The sequence below is a fragment of the Parasteatoda tepidariorum genome, chromosome 9, assembly GCF_982258835.1.
Source record: "Parasteatoda tepidariorum strain Cologne lab strain chromosome 9, Ptep-v5.0, whole genome shotgun sequence".
Taxonomy (NCBI): domain Eukaryota; kingdom Metazoa; phylum Arthropoda; class Arachnida; order Araneae; family Theridiidae; genus Parasteatoda; species Parasteatoda tepidariorum.
Window position 1 is genome coordinate 43,034,870 of NC_141763.1, and position 16,621 is coordinate 43,051,490.

Here is a 16,621-nt window from a genome sequence, read left to right on the forward strand (position 1 = left end):
AAACAGTTTATTTATTTATTTATTTATTTATTTATTTAATTATTTTTTATTTTTGTATAAGTGGAATGGGCTCTGGTTCATAAAGAACCACCCCAAATGAATGCAGGTGATACGTGTATACTTTAAAATTATGTAAGGTTGTATGAATGAAGAATAAAACCTATAAACGGTTTTCTATTCCTGTATGCAGGCTCTGATTTTTAAATAAGTCACCCTATGAAAGATGGATATGTGTATTCTGTAAAATTATGAATGATGGATGAGTCTATAAACGGCTTTCTATCCTGACAGACTGACTTTTAAATTAATTTCCCTATTAATGATTTTTTTAATTTTTTTAAAATTTTTTATTTTTATTTTTATATTTTTTTATTTATTTATTTTTTTTATTTTTTTATTTTTTTAAGACTGCTAATTTATTCAATCCGTTAAACATTTTTATTATTATTTCAATTTTATTACCTTTTTACTAATTGTTTCTCATAGATGGCAGCACTAATATTTTACCTAAACATTTTTTCTTCTTCTTCGATCAAATGTTTTTTTAATTTTATTATATTCGATTCAAGCTATAAGCAATATTTTACATCTTCGCGATTTTTGTTAACTGTTTTATTATTGTACTTTTAAACCTAAACCGCGTTTTAATTCACGCCGGTAAGTTTGATTTCCTATTACATTTTTCTTTTATTTCATGATTTTTTTCAAAATAAGGTTTTTTGCGATATCGACACATATAAAGAATAATTTTTATCTTAGGATAATTATTCTTTATTCAGAAATATCGCATTATTTATGGCAATTAGATGTGTCTTGACAACGACTATTTGCTTATACCATTCTTGTTTCTCTACCATTTAGTTTTTTATTTTTATTTTATTCATGTTTTTCATGTTAATTTGTGTATATATATATATATATATATATAATAAACGCTCCCTTGCCACAGGTCCTGGGTTCGATTCTCAGGCCAGGCAAGGTTACCTCAGCCTTTCATCCCTTCAGTGGGTCGATAAATGAGTACCAAGCATGCTTGGGAACTAAACACTAGGGGTTCCGCGTCCGGCTGACCACCTAACCGGAACATCTGCTCCTGCACTCCAGAGCACAAGGTCAAGAAAACTGATATGGGCACAGTAGGCCTTGGCCCTCTATGGGCTGTCGCGCCACTGAGTTTTGTTTTTAGAAGATTAGATCTAATACGAATTTTTTCAAAAATATAATTTAATCCTAGAAACAAAAACAGAAAAAGTAAAATTGGCTATTAAACGTATAAGTCCTAACGGTATTCGTCATTCCCTTATTAGGTTTGAGAAGAAAGCGGCTACTAAGTTACAGTCTACCGGCTACTGGCTGCTAACTGAAAATTAAATTTACAGTGCCAATTTTAATACTCTATTCTTGTCTTTTCATTATCTGATTATCTTTATAATAGAGAAAAAAGAAATTATTCAAATGAATGGTATAACATAAGGATCCAATATTTCGTCACTTCTATTATATTTCTTTGTATTAACTTATTTTTCCACTATTACGCTAAGTATCAGATATATTTTTAACAGTTTTAATTATTTTAAGAATTAATTATTTTAAATTCTTAAAATTACGCATTTTTTATTAAATCGTACATAAATACTATATTCAGTCAAATTAATAGAATTAAAAGAATTCGCAAAATACCCTTTTCCCCAATTCCATTAAAAAGCAACTATTTTCCAACAAATGCAATTAAAATCTATACAAAATCACTTAATTAATTTAATGGAAATTAAATTGAAAACTTTTCAATTTTAAAAGCGTTTAATTTAAAAAAATCAAGAGATAACTATTACACGAGACATTAAGACTGATTAATCGTATAAGAAACGGAAAACAATTGAACTTCTTCAAAGAGCTTTATTAATTACTCTAGAAACTGGAAATTACATTAAAAAAATTAATTTCCAGTTCCTTGAGTAATTAATAAAGCTCTATGAAAAAGATCAGTTACTTCCCGTTTTCTATGCGATTAAACACCATCTTAATATTTCTTTTCGCATACAAGTTATCTATCGATTTATTTAAATTAAAAGCTTTTTATGAAGCTTAAAATATGTTTTAATTAGCTAAACTAATTTATGGATAATATTTGTAAACATTAAACAAAACTTTGATTAGGTAGTAGGTGAAAAAATATCTCTAGGAATAGAATTTTGCTCATTGATAAAGTTTCAAAACGGAAAAAAAATTATTTTCCTGAATCTCAAGATAAAACTATACAAATAAATAGTAGCTAGACAAATATGAAAGAACTTTCAAGATATCTTATCATGAACTAATGAATTCTTCTATAATACTCAAGTGAATCGTAAATAATGATAAACCATGCCGAATTGCAGCTTCTCTCGAAAATCGTTTTCATTTTTGTGTGCTTAAGTGTAAATAATCAGAAGAAATCGTTTGCAAACGGAAACAGATCTGAAGCCATGTTCTTTAAGCGCAATTAATTTAATTAAATTCATTCCAAACGATAAGCGGATTTACAAACTCCTCTTTCCGGTTCTCCCCCACCAAACAAATAAAATTGCGCAAACATTACGCTAAGATTTTGCGAGAAAAAAGAATGATCCTAAGAATTACGTTCGAAGCTGGAACCTCTTTAATCATCGCCGTGCCATGGCGATTATATGAAGAAACGATACGATTCCTGAATCGATGAGGCGCCTCGAATGATGGAGCGGAAGCGCGGAAGGAACTCCCTCCCCTGCTATCCCTCGAAAATGATTCATGGAGAATATCCGGAAGAATCAAATGGACGAAAAGTAATTAAAATTGTAGCGATTTTCACAGATACCCAGGATCCAGGTCACGCGATCTTCGATCTAGAAACGACAACAAAATGGTTTAAGTCTTCCGATTTCTTTCATCTTGCAATTGAATATCACTATTATAATTTCTATGATCACTTATAGGTTTAATGTTAAGAACCATTTTTAGAAAGGAGTTTCCTTTTTGTTCGATTTTTCCCAATGCCTCCGAATATGAACGCTCAGGCTGTTATCGTCTGAAATTGCTTTTTTCCCTTTAAAATTTGCTTAATATTTCTTATAATTTTTCGTGGACATGCTAGCTTTTATCTTGGAATACCCACTTCTTTGATGCGAAAAAAAGGACCGAAAAATAATAAATGTCGAAGAATAAAATAATGAATGATAAAATAATGAAGGTAGAAGGTAATAGAGGTAGAAGAATTAGCTAAATATAATTCTTAAATATGGCAGGGTGTACAAACTATTATGTAACAGCATTTAATACAGTTTCAAAAACTGCTTGTAAGCATAATTATCGCATGTTCTCCAAATAAAAATCTTCTTTTTAATTAAAAATGAAATATTTTTAGTTTCTATAACTTTTGAATTCTACCGTTAATGTATATTAAAGTAATATAGATTTCTGTAAATATATATATTACCTTTTTAATCATGTTTATCTTATCACTTCTGTTAATTTTTAAATTATGCATCTAAATTCCAGTTCTTGTTCCAATTTTTAAATAAATTTTAAATTCACGCATAATATTTTTTAAATGTTAAATAATTTTTATGACTCTTTTAAAACCAAAAATCTCGAAAAATTTGCGCACACAATATACGGTCAATTGCGTAAAATAAATAAATTAAACGAAGAAAGAAAGAGGAAATTAAGGCAACAGGATCAAATTAGACATTTTTTTGTATACCATGTTAAACCATTCGTTACTTGAGCTTGATTGTAATCGTAAAAAATTAGAAAGCACAATAAATCCTTTATTGTTTAATAAATTTTGATACAAAGCAAAATTTTTATTAATTTAAACACAATAAGTATTATTTATTTTATTTTTTGAAAGGATTAAAAATTCTTATGCAATTTTGCCAAAGAATATATTTTCGTTTTTAATTTATTTCTTTTAAGTGTTTTACTTAATAATTTATTTGGTTTTTTATCCCCCCCCCCTTTCATTCCTTCATACTAGATACTTTTTTACCACAATCTAAAATTATATTTCATATAATAATTACATAGAATAATATTTTATTTTTATTATTTACTTGTTTTTTCTTTCCTTAAATTCCAAATATTTGTTCACCACTCTATGAAATAAATGTTGGTGGCATTTTGTGAAATTTAAAACAGTAATAATGAGTTTTTTTATTTACTTATTTATTTATTTATTGCATTAAAATTATTCAAAAATGATTTCCCTTCTTAAAATCCAGATACTAGCTCCTATCCTGAAAAATAAATTTTAAGATATTTGACATATTTTTATCCAGTAATTATTTATTTATTTTAATTCTGAATACTCGTTTACCAAACTGTGAAATAAATGTCCATAAAACAAATGTAATTTCTCCCAATAATTTTTTTTATTTATTTATTTATATAAACTATTGATACTTGTTTAGCATTTGTTATAAATTAAAACTACTACCACGAACACTTTATTCTTGTGAGGCAAGGTGAGGGGTCCTTCGCTGAGGTTGTTGTTGGTGTAAAGAAGGAAAAAAACATGATATTTGATTGAGAAGTTATTTATTTATTTGCTTGTTTTTTCCCTATACTTGTTCGCTAAGAAATATAATAAATAACGCGATATTTGGCTTAATTTATTCTTATATTTCCTTATGTTATTATTTATTTACGTAAGTTTTTATTTTTTTATGTTTTAATTTATTTATGTTGTTACTTATTTCATTTATTTAATCTTTTATTCTTTAAATAGAAGAGGCTTGCTTATATCACGCTGTGATATAGAAGTCTATGACACTTGACAAAATTTGATGCAAAAGTAATTTTATGTTTTTTTTTATTATTTATTTGTTTTATTTATTTACGTATTTTATTCATTTATTTATTTATTTGTCTTTCTCTTTGCTTGCTCCAGATACTTATTTACAATGTTAGAAAATAAATAACAGTAATAATAAAATTAATTATTTTTCTAGCAACAAGGCTTTAACACATCTGTTATTTTTGGTTCAGTAAATGATTCGTATAAGTACGTCGTCAACGTATATTAATAGACTGTCTATGACTCAATTGTTATTTTTAAAAAAATAAAACAAAAGTTTACAGACTCCAAGAGTGAGGTTGAGCGCTGTAAATAGTAGCCAAATGTGGAACTCCCGTCTCCAGAGTCATAGTGTGGGTGTGAGTAGAGGAAGATGAGCGTAGGAGGAGGAGTCGGTAGAAGGGAAGAAAGTCACCATCCAATATTGGACGGCAGTGTGGGTGGGGCGCGCTTTTGTCGCCGAACGAGAGCGAGCATTGGGTAAAGTAATTAATCCTCTCGCCATTGGAGATATCGTCTGCTGGAAAAATATCGTTTGATAAGATAAGAAATGTCGTTTGCTGCAATAGAATAAAATCTGAGAAACTGTCTAATTATTTAGTCATTTAGGTGGATGAAAAAAACACGTTATGAAACAAGAAACAACTACAATTCTTAGGCAGTTATTTTTCTTTAGAAAAAAAAGAAGAGAAAAATAAAATAAAATTAATGCATAAATTTGCTATTTAAATTTCAAAAAGTTATTTTGCTGTTTAAATTTTATTGTTAATGCTTAAAATGCTTATTAAATTTCGAGAAAATGCTTCATTGAGTTTTGCATTTAACTTTTATTTTATTTCTTATTTATTTATTTACATATTTTTATTTATTTATTTTACCGACCATTAGATAATGTAATTTATCGTTTAGCCATTGGAAATATCGTTCATTGCGAAAATAATATCGTTTGATAAAATAAGCAATGTCATTTGCCGCAATAGAATAAAATTTCGAAAATTTTCTAGTTATTTTGTAAAGCGGATGGAAATAAGAAGAAATGAGAGGCAATGGACAACCACTACAATTAATATGGCAGTTTTTTTCTTCTTTCATTAAAAAAAAAATGTGTCCTAAAACTTATTATTAGCAATTATTAAACTAAACTTGGCTGATATAGTTTTTCTATTTACATTTACAAAAGTTGTTTTCGATTTAAGTTTTAATATTAAAATTTAAATTTTAATATTAAGTTTTTATATTAATATTTAATTTTTTTATAAAATTACTTTACAAGTTTCATGCTTTACTTTCATTTTCCTTTATTTTTTATTATTAATTATTATTGATTTATTATTATTTATCACTTGCCTTTATTTATTATTTTCCTTTATTTATTATTTTTCTTTATTTATTATTATCAAGTATTATTATTAATGATTTAGAGAAGGCAGGAAAATGACGACATGACATAAAAAGCTGGTTACTTTTTAAAATCTCTATAAATTGAATTTTCTCTGAATCTGTCTTTTCTGTTCCTGCTGTAAGATTCATTTTAAAGAAAATTACTAACCAATCGTGCATTTAAGCAAAAATAATTAACGCTAGCGTCATTTCTGTTGGCTATAGAGAAATAAAAATAAAAGTGGCCAGAAAAATGATTGATTTTCGCGTGAATTACAAATTAATGACTGAAAAATTTATTTAACAAAATATTTTGGAAATCATTTCTTGTGCACAGACTCCAAAATTGCTTTCAACAGTTTAAAAGTAAAAAATTAGACAGAGAAAAATTTATATACAGTTTTAAAGCAAGTAATTAGTAAAATATCGTTAACGACATGCCAGGAAAAAAACATTTTGAAACTCAACATACATTTTTAAATATATATAATTGTTAAAATCAGTTTGAAATCAGTCTAAAAAGCTAACAATAATGGTATTAATTAGAGTTTTAAAAAAATTCCTCAGTTTTTTTGTATGATGTTAGATTTCTGAGACAGTGAATTGTCGTATTTAGTGAGAATCACTCACTTTTAGGGGTTGAAATGCAAGCTTAAGCAAGGATGATAAAAACCCTATCGAAAATTGTCGTATCACTAAGGTGGGATATAAAACATCGGAGCCAGTTTGATTGCCTGATGAAACTTGGACTCATTTCTAATGATTGCTTTTAAACTTCTCTGATCTTTTCTCAGCAAAACGGTTTTTATGTCTTCAGTCCCGCCTTCCTAGATATTGATTTGTTTAGATTTGGATATCGCAAAATTCTATAGCTCAAGTTAAATAATATTTATTTAAATTCGTCAGAAACATTTGATATAATTCTACCTAACAATGCTCCATTTTTTAATTTATATACTTATAATGTTTACCATCAAAGTTTATAAAATCTGTTGAAATGAAAATAGATACAATTAATAACATAAAAGATTGTAAATTAATATTTAGGAGATAAACAATAACTTCCTTAAAATCATTTCATGGAAATAAATTAAAATTTTTTATCTGGGTGATCAAAATAAAAAGCAGTTTGTTTATCAAATGGAGCTAAAGAGCGCTTCGTACAATCTCTTTTATCCGGATACGGTCGTCTGGCAGTTTTCAGGTATCAATTCCCAATGTCGATATATAAAAATGTCTAGTTACATGTTAAAAAATAGTTTAATGTCTATATTTAAAAAAATAAGTTTGCTCAGGATACAAGTATTTTTTATCATCTGACAATTAAACTGTTTTTAATACCGTCTTAACAAGATTTTTCGAAACTATTTCACCAAGGAAAACAAAAAAGCCACAGTTTAAGTGTAAAGTTATTATTTTAAACTAATTTATTCTTGAAGTAAAGTTATTATTTTAAACTGCATATCCCCTCTTCGTGTGGCGGAAGTGACGTCATCATGGAAAATAAAAAGTTGCTTATTTCTGCCCCCACCGGAAGTCGTAATGTATTTTTTAGAGGCAAAATGTTATAGTTTCGTTTTTTTTCTCATTATTTTGATTTTAATTACCTACTGATTAATTTTGTTTTACCTTTTGCGGTTGAAAACACATATTAGTTTCATTATTCGTATAGTATGACATAATCTGTTGTAATGAAGGACACTAATAATTAATTAAATAAATCTAATAAATAATTAATTAAATCTATGATTTAATTAATTTAATGCGTCCTTTTTTTCGTTATTAATTAATTAATGATTTAAATAAATTTAGTTACACCTAATGTTCAGTTTTCGGTATTTTACATGAGCTCTAACACACATTAATAAAGATATTTAAGAATTATAAGTTAATTTTTGTTAATGAAAAAAATTATTTTTCTAATTTAAAAAAAAGAGAATAAATAATAATATATCTATAGTATATATCCAATTATAATTTTTAAATTTTTTAATAGATTTATTCCTCCTCTTTTAAACTCGATCAAATATAATAAATTAATTATTATAATAAAATATAAATGTATTTATAATTTAAATCTTATGAAAAAAAATATTTGAATTAATTTTATTTTTTGATAGAAAATGAATAGGTACATATTTACATTATGCCATCAATTATAGATTAATTTACTTTAAAGTTTCAAATGTGTGAATTATTTTAAATACAAGAAACACATAATGGGAATTTTTGCCGCTATAAATACTTCATTTTATTATATGATATTATAATAATGTAAATAACTTACTTTATTTTCAAATTAAGAGTTCATTTGAAAAGTATTAAAGGATACTGATTACGGAACGATAACCATTTCTCATAAATTTTTCAAAGATAATATCTGTCCGGGACGTTTTGGTTTTATTCACGTTTTATCAATTACGGTAGAATATAACATAGTACTTAATACTGATTAAAGAACGTGGGAGAACAAGTGTTTCTCACAAAATTCTACCAGGTAGATCTCTGTATCGTTTGAGCTTTATCTGAATTTGATTGGTTAGTCAGAGGTGTAAGAATAATGTTAGACCTTATCTATATACATGATCAAGAATCTTGTCGATAACAACTGTATATATAGAAAGAGAGAGCTCTTCATAGATGACAGTAATAGAATATTTTAAAACTAGTTTAATATCGAGTTAGGTGGAATATCTTTTTCCTGCACTGTGGTGATTTTGTAGTGTGAAGTATTTTATTTCGTGTTCTATTTGTTCGTGTACGTAGTTCTTGAAAAATAATGCCTAAACGCCAACGATGTCAAAGTTCTTCTTCTTCAGGAAGCAATGTAAGTAAATAAAGTTTATAATTTACTTAATACATATTATATACCAATTAATTATGTATATATCTATATATATATAATCGATCTTCGATAACGATCTTCGCAGTCTCTGATTTGTTAATGAGAGAGTCTGACGATGAGGTAAAAATATTTCTTAGCTTATTTGTATTTTTTTCTTTTTTTTAAGTTTAATATTTTTTTTTTTTTTTAATATTAATAGATTTTTACCGCCGCTCGAAGAGGGGCGCTTACTACTCTTGCTGTATAGAATTCCCTGGGTTTTGGAGCGAACAAATAACTAAAATATTTTTAAAGTTATAAACTATTTTAAAAATTGTCAATATGGCGACATTTTTGCTCCTAGATGAAAATTTCCAAAATCAATGCCTTATTCCAATTTATTGCAAATTTTTGTGGGTCCAGATAATGCTGCGTTAGAGAAATTAAATTAATATACATTAAAAATGTATTTTTTGATTTATTAAAAAATAAGTAAATAATAATATTAATTTTTTTTTTACCACAAATGCTTTTAAATTTTTTAAAAAATAAGTAAATAATAATATAATTTTTTTTTTTTTACCACAAACGCTTTTAAATTTCTAGAAACTGTGGCCTTTCTTCATAGTGACGTTTTGCTCCATTTTCTGAACAAACATAGAGGGAACCGGCTAAAGAAAGGCTAAACTTGACCTAATAGTTATAAATTATTGCAATTTCTCGCCAGTTCTGAGAATTCGTGATAATTCCACTAATTCTGATAATGTTTTTTTTTTCTTCATAAACTTTAATAATATTTGCTAACTCTAATGTCAATTTTAATAATTTCAATTTGGCATAATTATCTTTATGCATGTTAGAAACGGTGAAAATACATTTTACTTCGCTTTCTTTCTTTTTTTCCCCCTAATACATATATTCACACGCTTGTCCATTTTTCAAGTTTTTCGTCACCTATTTTGTTACGACATACTTCAGTTTTTATATATATTTTTAATAAATGAATTCATGATATAATAAATTAGGAATTATCGATATAATTAGTTATCTTTTTTAATATTTAATAAGAATTCATTTTAGATTCAGTTATCTTATGATAAAAATTTCATAGGTACAATTTTTGAAGGAACAAACTCTTAAAAAAATGGATTTACAATCTAATTAATAATTTTTGTTTTACTGCGCAAAATTCACTGATTACTGCGTTATTTTTCAGAAAAAAATAATTCATTTATTGATTGCTATTCATTGAGCAAAAACTTGTAAACCGAATAAAAACATATACTAAAATTTTAGACACTTTAGCGCCATCTATTTATATCATTATGAAGTAAATCTAAAGTAATTACGTCAAACATCAGATTTAATTATATATTTGAAATTATATATATATATATATATATATATATATATATATATATATATATATATATATATATATATATATATATATATATATATATATATATATATATATATATATATATATATATATATATATATATATATATATATATATATATATATATATATATATATATATATATATATATATATATATATATATATATATAAAAATATTGTTTATATTTTTTTTTATTATATGGAATAAATTTTAATTGCAAACACTGTTTTAAAAACTAAATTACAGAACAGCTTTTATCTGCTGGTATAATATATGTAAAAATAATGAAGAACAATTATGAATATAAATTCTAAATAAAATGTAAGAATTTACAATTTAAATTTTTTTTTTGATTATAGAAACAAGCGAAAATCTACAATATACTGGCATTAACAATGCCTAAACAGTGCATTACCTACATTTTGGTTGCATCATAACAGGGTTCCTACGATCTGGAAAATTTTTTAATGTGGTAGCGAAAATGTTATATGTCTAGAAGTTTTAAATTATTAATAAATATTTAATTTAAAGGAAATATATATGGGTGCTGAAAATGACTCGTGAATTTTCAGTAAGTAGTAATCATTTTTCAGTAATCTTAGCTATCACCCATTTATTTTTTCCAGGTCGTGGGAACCCAGCATATGTACTGTTTTCTATCCCATTTCTGACAAAATAATTTCTTGAGCGCTTTTAATAATCATGGCACTCAAACATTTTGGGAAAAAAAAAGTTTATTGCAGTGCAAATATCAACATGATTTAAATATAATAGATATTTAAAGATGTATGAAGAGTTATAAAGTGCGCTTAATTTATTTTATATACAATTAACCTCAACTTTTAATAATCGTTTAATGTGAATATGTTTTCTTTTTCTTCTGGATATTTCAAAAGTGCATTCGACTAAATAAAAATCGAAACGATCTTAATTACTGTTTTTAATCCTGCAGGCTACTAATAAACTACTAGGAAATTTCAGAATGGATCGTGAGGCAAATCTGAAATTTAAATAAGTCAACTAATATATAGGCAAAATATTTCAAGTTGCAAAAACAGATTCTTTGTACTACAGTTTTTTTTTCCCTGAACATTGTGATCAGCAAAGAAAAGTTTTCCAATTTTTATTTCTAAAACTTTTCACATTTTGTTAATTCATTAATGTGATGTAAAGCAGATTCACTTGAGAGCTTTAAACTATTGCAAGAAAAAAAAATTCTCTAGTGACCATCCGTATATATTTTATTTTATATTTTAAAACCGATGTTGAACAGCCCACCCAATTCTAAGTTTCCAACCTAATCAATGTTCAACTACGCAGCCTTGTATCTTGAAAGCAATATAGAAGACAACGGAACTCCTGGGTCACCCCTTGGGACAAACTAGCTTTTGTGGGGGGCTTTTTGATAGAACTAACCCCCATTTACGTTAAATTGTGAGGAAGACCAGGACTTTCGTCATTCGGTTACCAGAAGGGCAGGTGTATTGACTTATCTTTGTGTCAATCTTTCCAACATTGGACGAGTAAGATAGAGAGAAGAAGGAAAGAACATCCATGCCTCCGACCGGGATTCGAACCCAGGACCTTCCTAAAGTGAGGTCAGCTCCCTGAGCACCACACAGCCCTGTCGACTAGTAAGGAAAGGTATGTCAAACTATTTAATGAAAGCTTCTATGGGTGAGGGACGCCTGCAGCGTGAAGGTTGTGGGTTCGAATCCTCCAGGGATCTGCCACAACCTTGACTATATCTTTGTGTCTGTACTTGACTTATTTGTGTCATCTCTCTCGTACCTGACGATGGTTTAAAAAGCCGTTTTTTGCATTGAATGCACAAACCCACTTATGTGAGAAAATTAAAAAAAAATAAAAATAATAATAAGTACTACCAAATGCTCTGCGTAGGGACCGAGGGTGTGCGGTATTGGTCCTCGTTAAACTGTTATACCGTAAAGTACTCGACTTCGCGTGCAGGTCGTCGGGCTACCGAAGCAGGGGTGCCATCCCCTCTGCAGAGGATCAAAATTGTGATGGTATGTCTTTGGATCATCCTCAGGGGTGTTTACCAGATCGTCGCCAATAGCCCATCGTGCAGCTCTAGTGCGACGTAAATTAACTACAACAACAACAACCAAATGCTCTGCTGGAGGTAGCAGGTTCAAAACCCGCCACAGCCCTGGACATATCTTGTGATGCCTCTCTATAATTTCTTCAAAGTTCCCAGCAGATCACCGGCATTCAACATTGGCAGCGGTTAGTGTGAGGATAGGTGTCCATTTTGGTTAGGCTGAAGGGACCGAGGCTGTGCAATATCGATCTTCGTTAAACTGTTTTACCCTAAAGTGCTCGACATCACTGTTGATCGTCGGGCAATCAAAGTGGGACAGCCATCCATCTGCAAAGAATAAAATTTGTGATACCTGTCTTCGGATCATCGTTGTGGATTTTTCCCAAACGCAAATAATCCACTGTGCAAGCTCTAGTGCGACGTAAATATAGTACAACTATTACTCTAGTTTGTGAAATCTATTCTTCAACTAGACAAGGGCTTAGCTGTACGCACATCAGCCTGCATATATGTGTGTAGCAATAAAATAAGTAAATACTGGGGCCTCCCTGACCGAGCTGTATCGCCCGATACAGCTCGGAGTGTGAAGCGTGGAGGTGGCGGGTTTGAGTCCCGTCATAACCCTGGATGTATTCTTTGTGATGTCCTTCTCTAAATTGTTCTATCTGTCCATTTACTTGACAAAGGTTAATAAGTCTAAATTGAGCAAACAAGCCTGCAAATGTATGTAATTTCAATAAATAAGTAAATATTACTGCATGGAGGAGTTGGAGGCGGCACTACTTGGTACTGTCTCTTCTCTTGTGCTATCTGTCCTCTTCTACTTGACAAAGGTGTATAAGCCCATTTTGAGCACACAAGCCTGAAAATTTATTTAATTGCAATAACCAATAACCAACTACTACTGCATGCTGAACATGTCGACTATCGATGATTCGATGAAAAAATTCAAAATATTGTTTTATTTTTACAACAATTTTTAAGGCATAATCCTCAAGCCATACGTTTGCAAGTTTCAATTGCCTGGTATTATTTCTACTTCTTTTGAAAACGTTTATTTAAAAAAAATAATAATAAATATGTAGAATAAAAATATTTAGGAATGCTTAAAAAATTACGAAAAATAATAACACAAATAATGACTTTATTTTTGCATATCAGTTATGTTTTTAACGATAAATCATAACACATAAGATATCCTTATAGCAAATGATCAGCACTAACTGTATAAATAAACATAATCTTTAAAAGTTTCAATATTTGCGTTGAAGTGATTCTGTACGTATCATTCACTCAAAAAGACCTATTTTTGTAAATACTAGATTCGATTTTTCCGATTTTTAATAGTCTCATTTAACAGAAATGTTGAGCTCTTACTAATATTCTAAGTTACTGTCGATTTGACTAATAAAGAATTTTTAAAAAAAATAACCAACACCTGCAGAAAATAAAGTCCTATTTAACTCGTAAAAAATAATTCATTTACTAATCAAAAATAATCAATAATCGTAATCAGTGTCAATTTTGCAATCGCGAGATTTAGCTTAGGCTTTCAAGGTTAAGGTATCTATTGTTATCGATGAAGAATGCTCTGATTAGTAATCTTAAGTCACTTTTGGTAATCTCAGTTACTCACTGCCTATCTAAATCCTGGAGCTTAATGCCTAGAGCTTTGCAAAGTATGCTACCATTTATAAACGTAAGTACTCTTTTTATCCTTTCGAACATTTAGCCTATTTTACATCTCTTTTTTTTTTAAATATAAAATAAATACATTTTGCTGCAATGTTTTATTTGAACTCAGATGCTTGCCATTCATATGAATTACATTTTTTAGTTTTTGTCGAAAACTAAATTCACTACATATTAAGATAAACTTATTGAAATCAGTGTCTAAATTTATTAACTGTTTTACAACTATTGTTTGTTTTTTTGTTTTGTTTTTAAAGAAATTTATTAAGTGGTTAAGAAATTCGATCAGCCTCATGATATATATATATATATATATATATATATATATATATATATACTTTATGAGGAAATAAATTCTTTTTCATACGTTACAATCATTTTATGCGTTCCGTGCTGTAATTTGTACCGAAAGAGAACTGTTATTGAAGTTTTTTCAGCTGAAATAAGAAACTGTGGATAATGCTTGCGACTGAACAACTCGTCTGATCTTCGAATCCTTTTTTAAAACAATTTTTTAAAATTTGTCATTAATTGAAAAATCCTCACATTAGCTGATTTTGGCTTTTAAAAAAATACAGAAAGTTCATTATAGCTTTTTTCTTTCTTTTCTAATAACTAACTTTTTGAACATTTAAAACGTATAATAAGTAACAGGAATATTTTATTCCGAGTGAAGCATGCATACACGCATATTCCTCTTCATTCCAAATTGGAGCTTGGTGCTTCTAACACAGCTTTCCATCTCATCCTATTTGTGGCCAGATATTTTGCCTCTCTCTATGTTTTTCCCATTGTTTCTAATTCGTTTAGAATCGCCCTGAGTCTACGTATATTTTAGTCTTCCTCTTTCTCTATTGCCTCGGGGATGCGAAAGAAAAACTTGTTATACTTTAAATTTTTCAGGTTTACGTAGAACATGGCCAATTCATTTCCATTTACATTTTTTCATTTTCAGATCAATCGGTTTCTGTTTCTGAAGATTTCTGGATTACAAAATTTTTGTGACCTTAACCTGAAAAATATGGTACCAATACTTTAATCAGGAAAATAATCCAAAGTTTGTGTCCCTATACGTAGATCACACTTTTTGAATGTTTTACCATATCGCGGGAGATTTTTAAGTAAAAAAAATTTTATCAATGAAATTTTTATCAATGAACGAAATATTCTTTTTCATGCAAAAGAATATTTATTTATTGCTTAACTTAGTAATAGGCTAAATAATGAACTGTGTAATTTTTAATGACCTAGATAAAAAAAATTTAAGAAAAAGACAGTATATTTCTTGAAAAATAAAGATTTGAAAATGCAATTTTTTTCCTCCCCAAATTTTATTTTTTGGACTTTGAGGTTCAGGTGTAAAAGCAGGAATAATTTCTTGTGGTTAAAATGCTTAGCTTTTTAATTGGTTTCTTTCAAAAAAATCAATGTAAGCGACAAAAAGTCAAATTTAGATTTTTATACAGTTGGCATTTCGGTGTGATATTCTGTCTACTACTAAAGAAAAAAATTAATCAGCTTTTTCAATTTTTCGTGATAACTTTTTTTCTTTTTTATTTTTTTCTATTACGTGGCATGAAAGCCCTTCCCCCCCCCCTTACTCCATATCAAATTTCGCAAAATAAATTACAATAAAAAAATCAGGTAGTATGATCTCTGTTCCACAATTCACAAAAAAGAACTAATTGAACTAAGGAGGCGTTTCATTCAAAAAAAATTTTATGTGTACATCTGGGATATGATTTTTTCCAAATTTAATGCGGTATTTATTTTATTTTATCTTTGCTTGTATTTTCATTTGGGGCGTCGAACCACTGTTAGTTTTGGCGTCCGCCACTAACAACAGAAATGCTCCTGTGTGTTTGCCGGCAGTGTGTCCCCTGAAGAAGTGCTGCTCTGCAAACACAAAATTATACATATATATTTTTTTATTATATTTTATTTTAATATTAAGTAATTTTGTGTTTTTATAATTGAACTAATATAATTCATAATCTAATTTTTAGTTTACTTCAGAATAAACTAGATGGCAGCATAAGTTCATAACTGTAAATTTTTAATTTAATGTGAAAAAGAGAGTTAGGTTTAAGCGTAGTTAGATCACTTCTCAAAAGCTGCTAGAAGAATTAATGGCATTAATTTAAAGCTTAAAAAAGCTGGGTGAACAGTAAACAAAGCTAAGCCTTGCAAATGTATGTTGTACTAATAAACCCATAAACAAAGCTGAACAACTATTAGGCCACATTCGCTATCTACTTTATAAAAAGTGATATGGATTTAAAAAAATTACGCTTTAAATTGAGTGTAAGTTAACTTTTGTATCGTGTAAATTGGTTAATTTTCATCAATCAAATGTAGTGAGTGGAAGCAGTTTTCTTACGTAAAGATAAATTTCTCGTGAATATTATTTTCAAATAATATAAGCACTTCGACTTCCTTATA

The 16,621-nt window shown here is 28.2% G+C and overlaps 1 protein-coding gene across 4 annotated transcripts in view; it reads left to right on the forward strand.

Moving 5' to 3' along the window:
- Nucleotides 1-8,771: 8,771 nt before the first annotated feature.
- Ctps (CTP synthase) overlaps nucleotides 8,772-16,621 on the forward strand; it is a 52,273-nt gene continuing 44,423 nt past the window's right edge. The window contains exons 1-2 of one of the 4 annotated variants that reach the window (XM_071187194.2): nucleotides 13,249-13,513; nucleotides 14,116-14,186. In XM_071187194.2, coding sequence (XP_071043295.1) covers nucleotides 14,148-14,186 — 39 coding nt within the window. In that variant the 5' untranslated portion in view covers nucleotides 13,249-13,513; nucleotides 14,116-14,147. Of the gene's footprint in view, nucleotides 9,021-13,116; nucleotides 13,514-14,033; nucleotides 14,187-16,621 lie in introns of those variants that run through there. The other 3 variants (XM_071187193.1, XM_071187196.1, XM_071187192.1) reach the window with 3 other exon arrangements.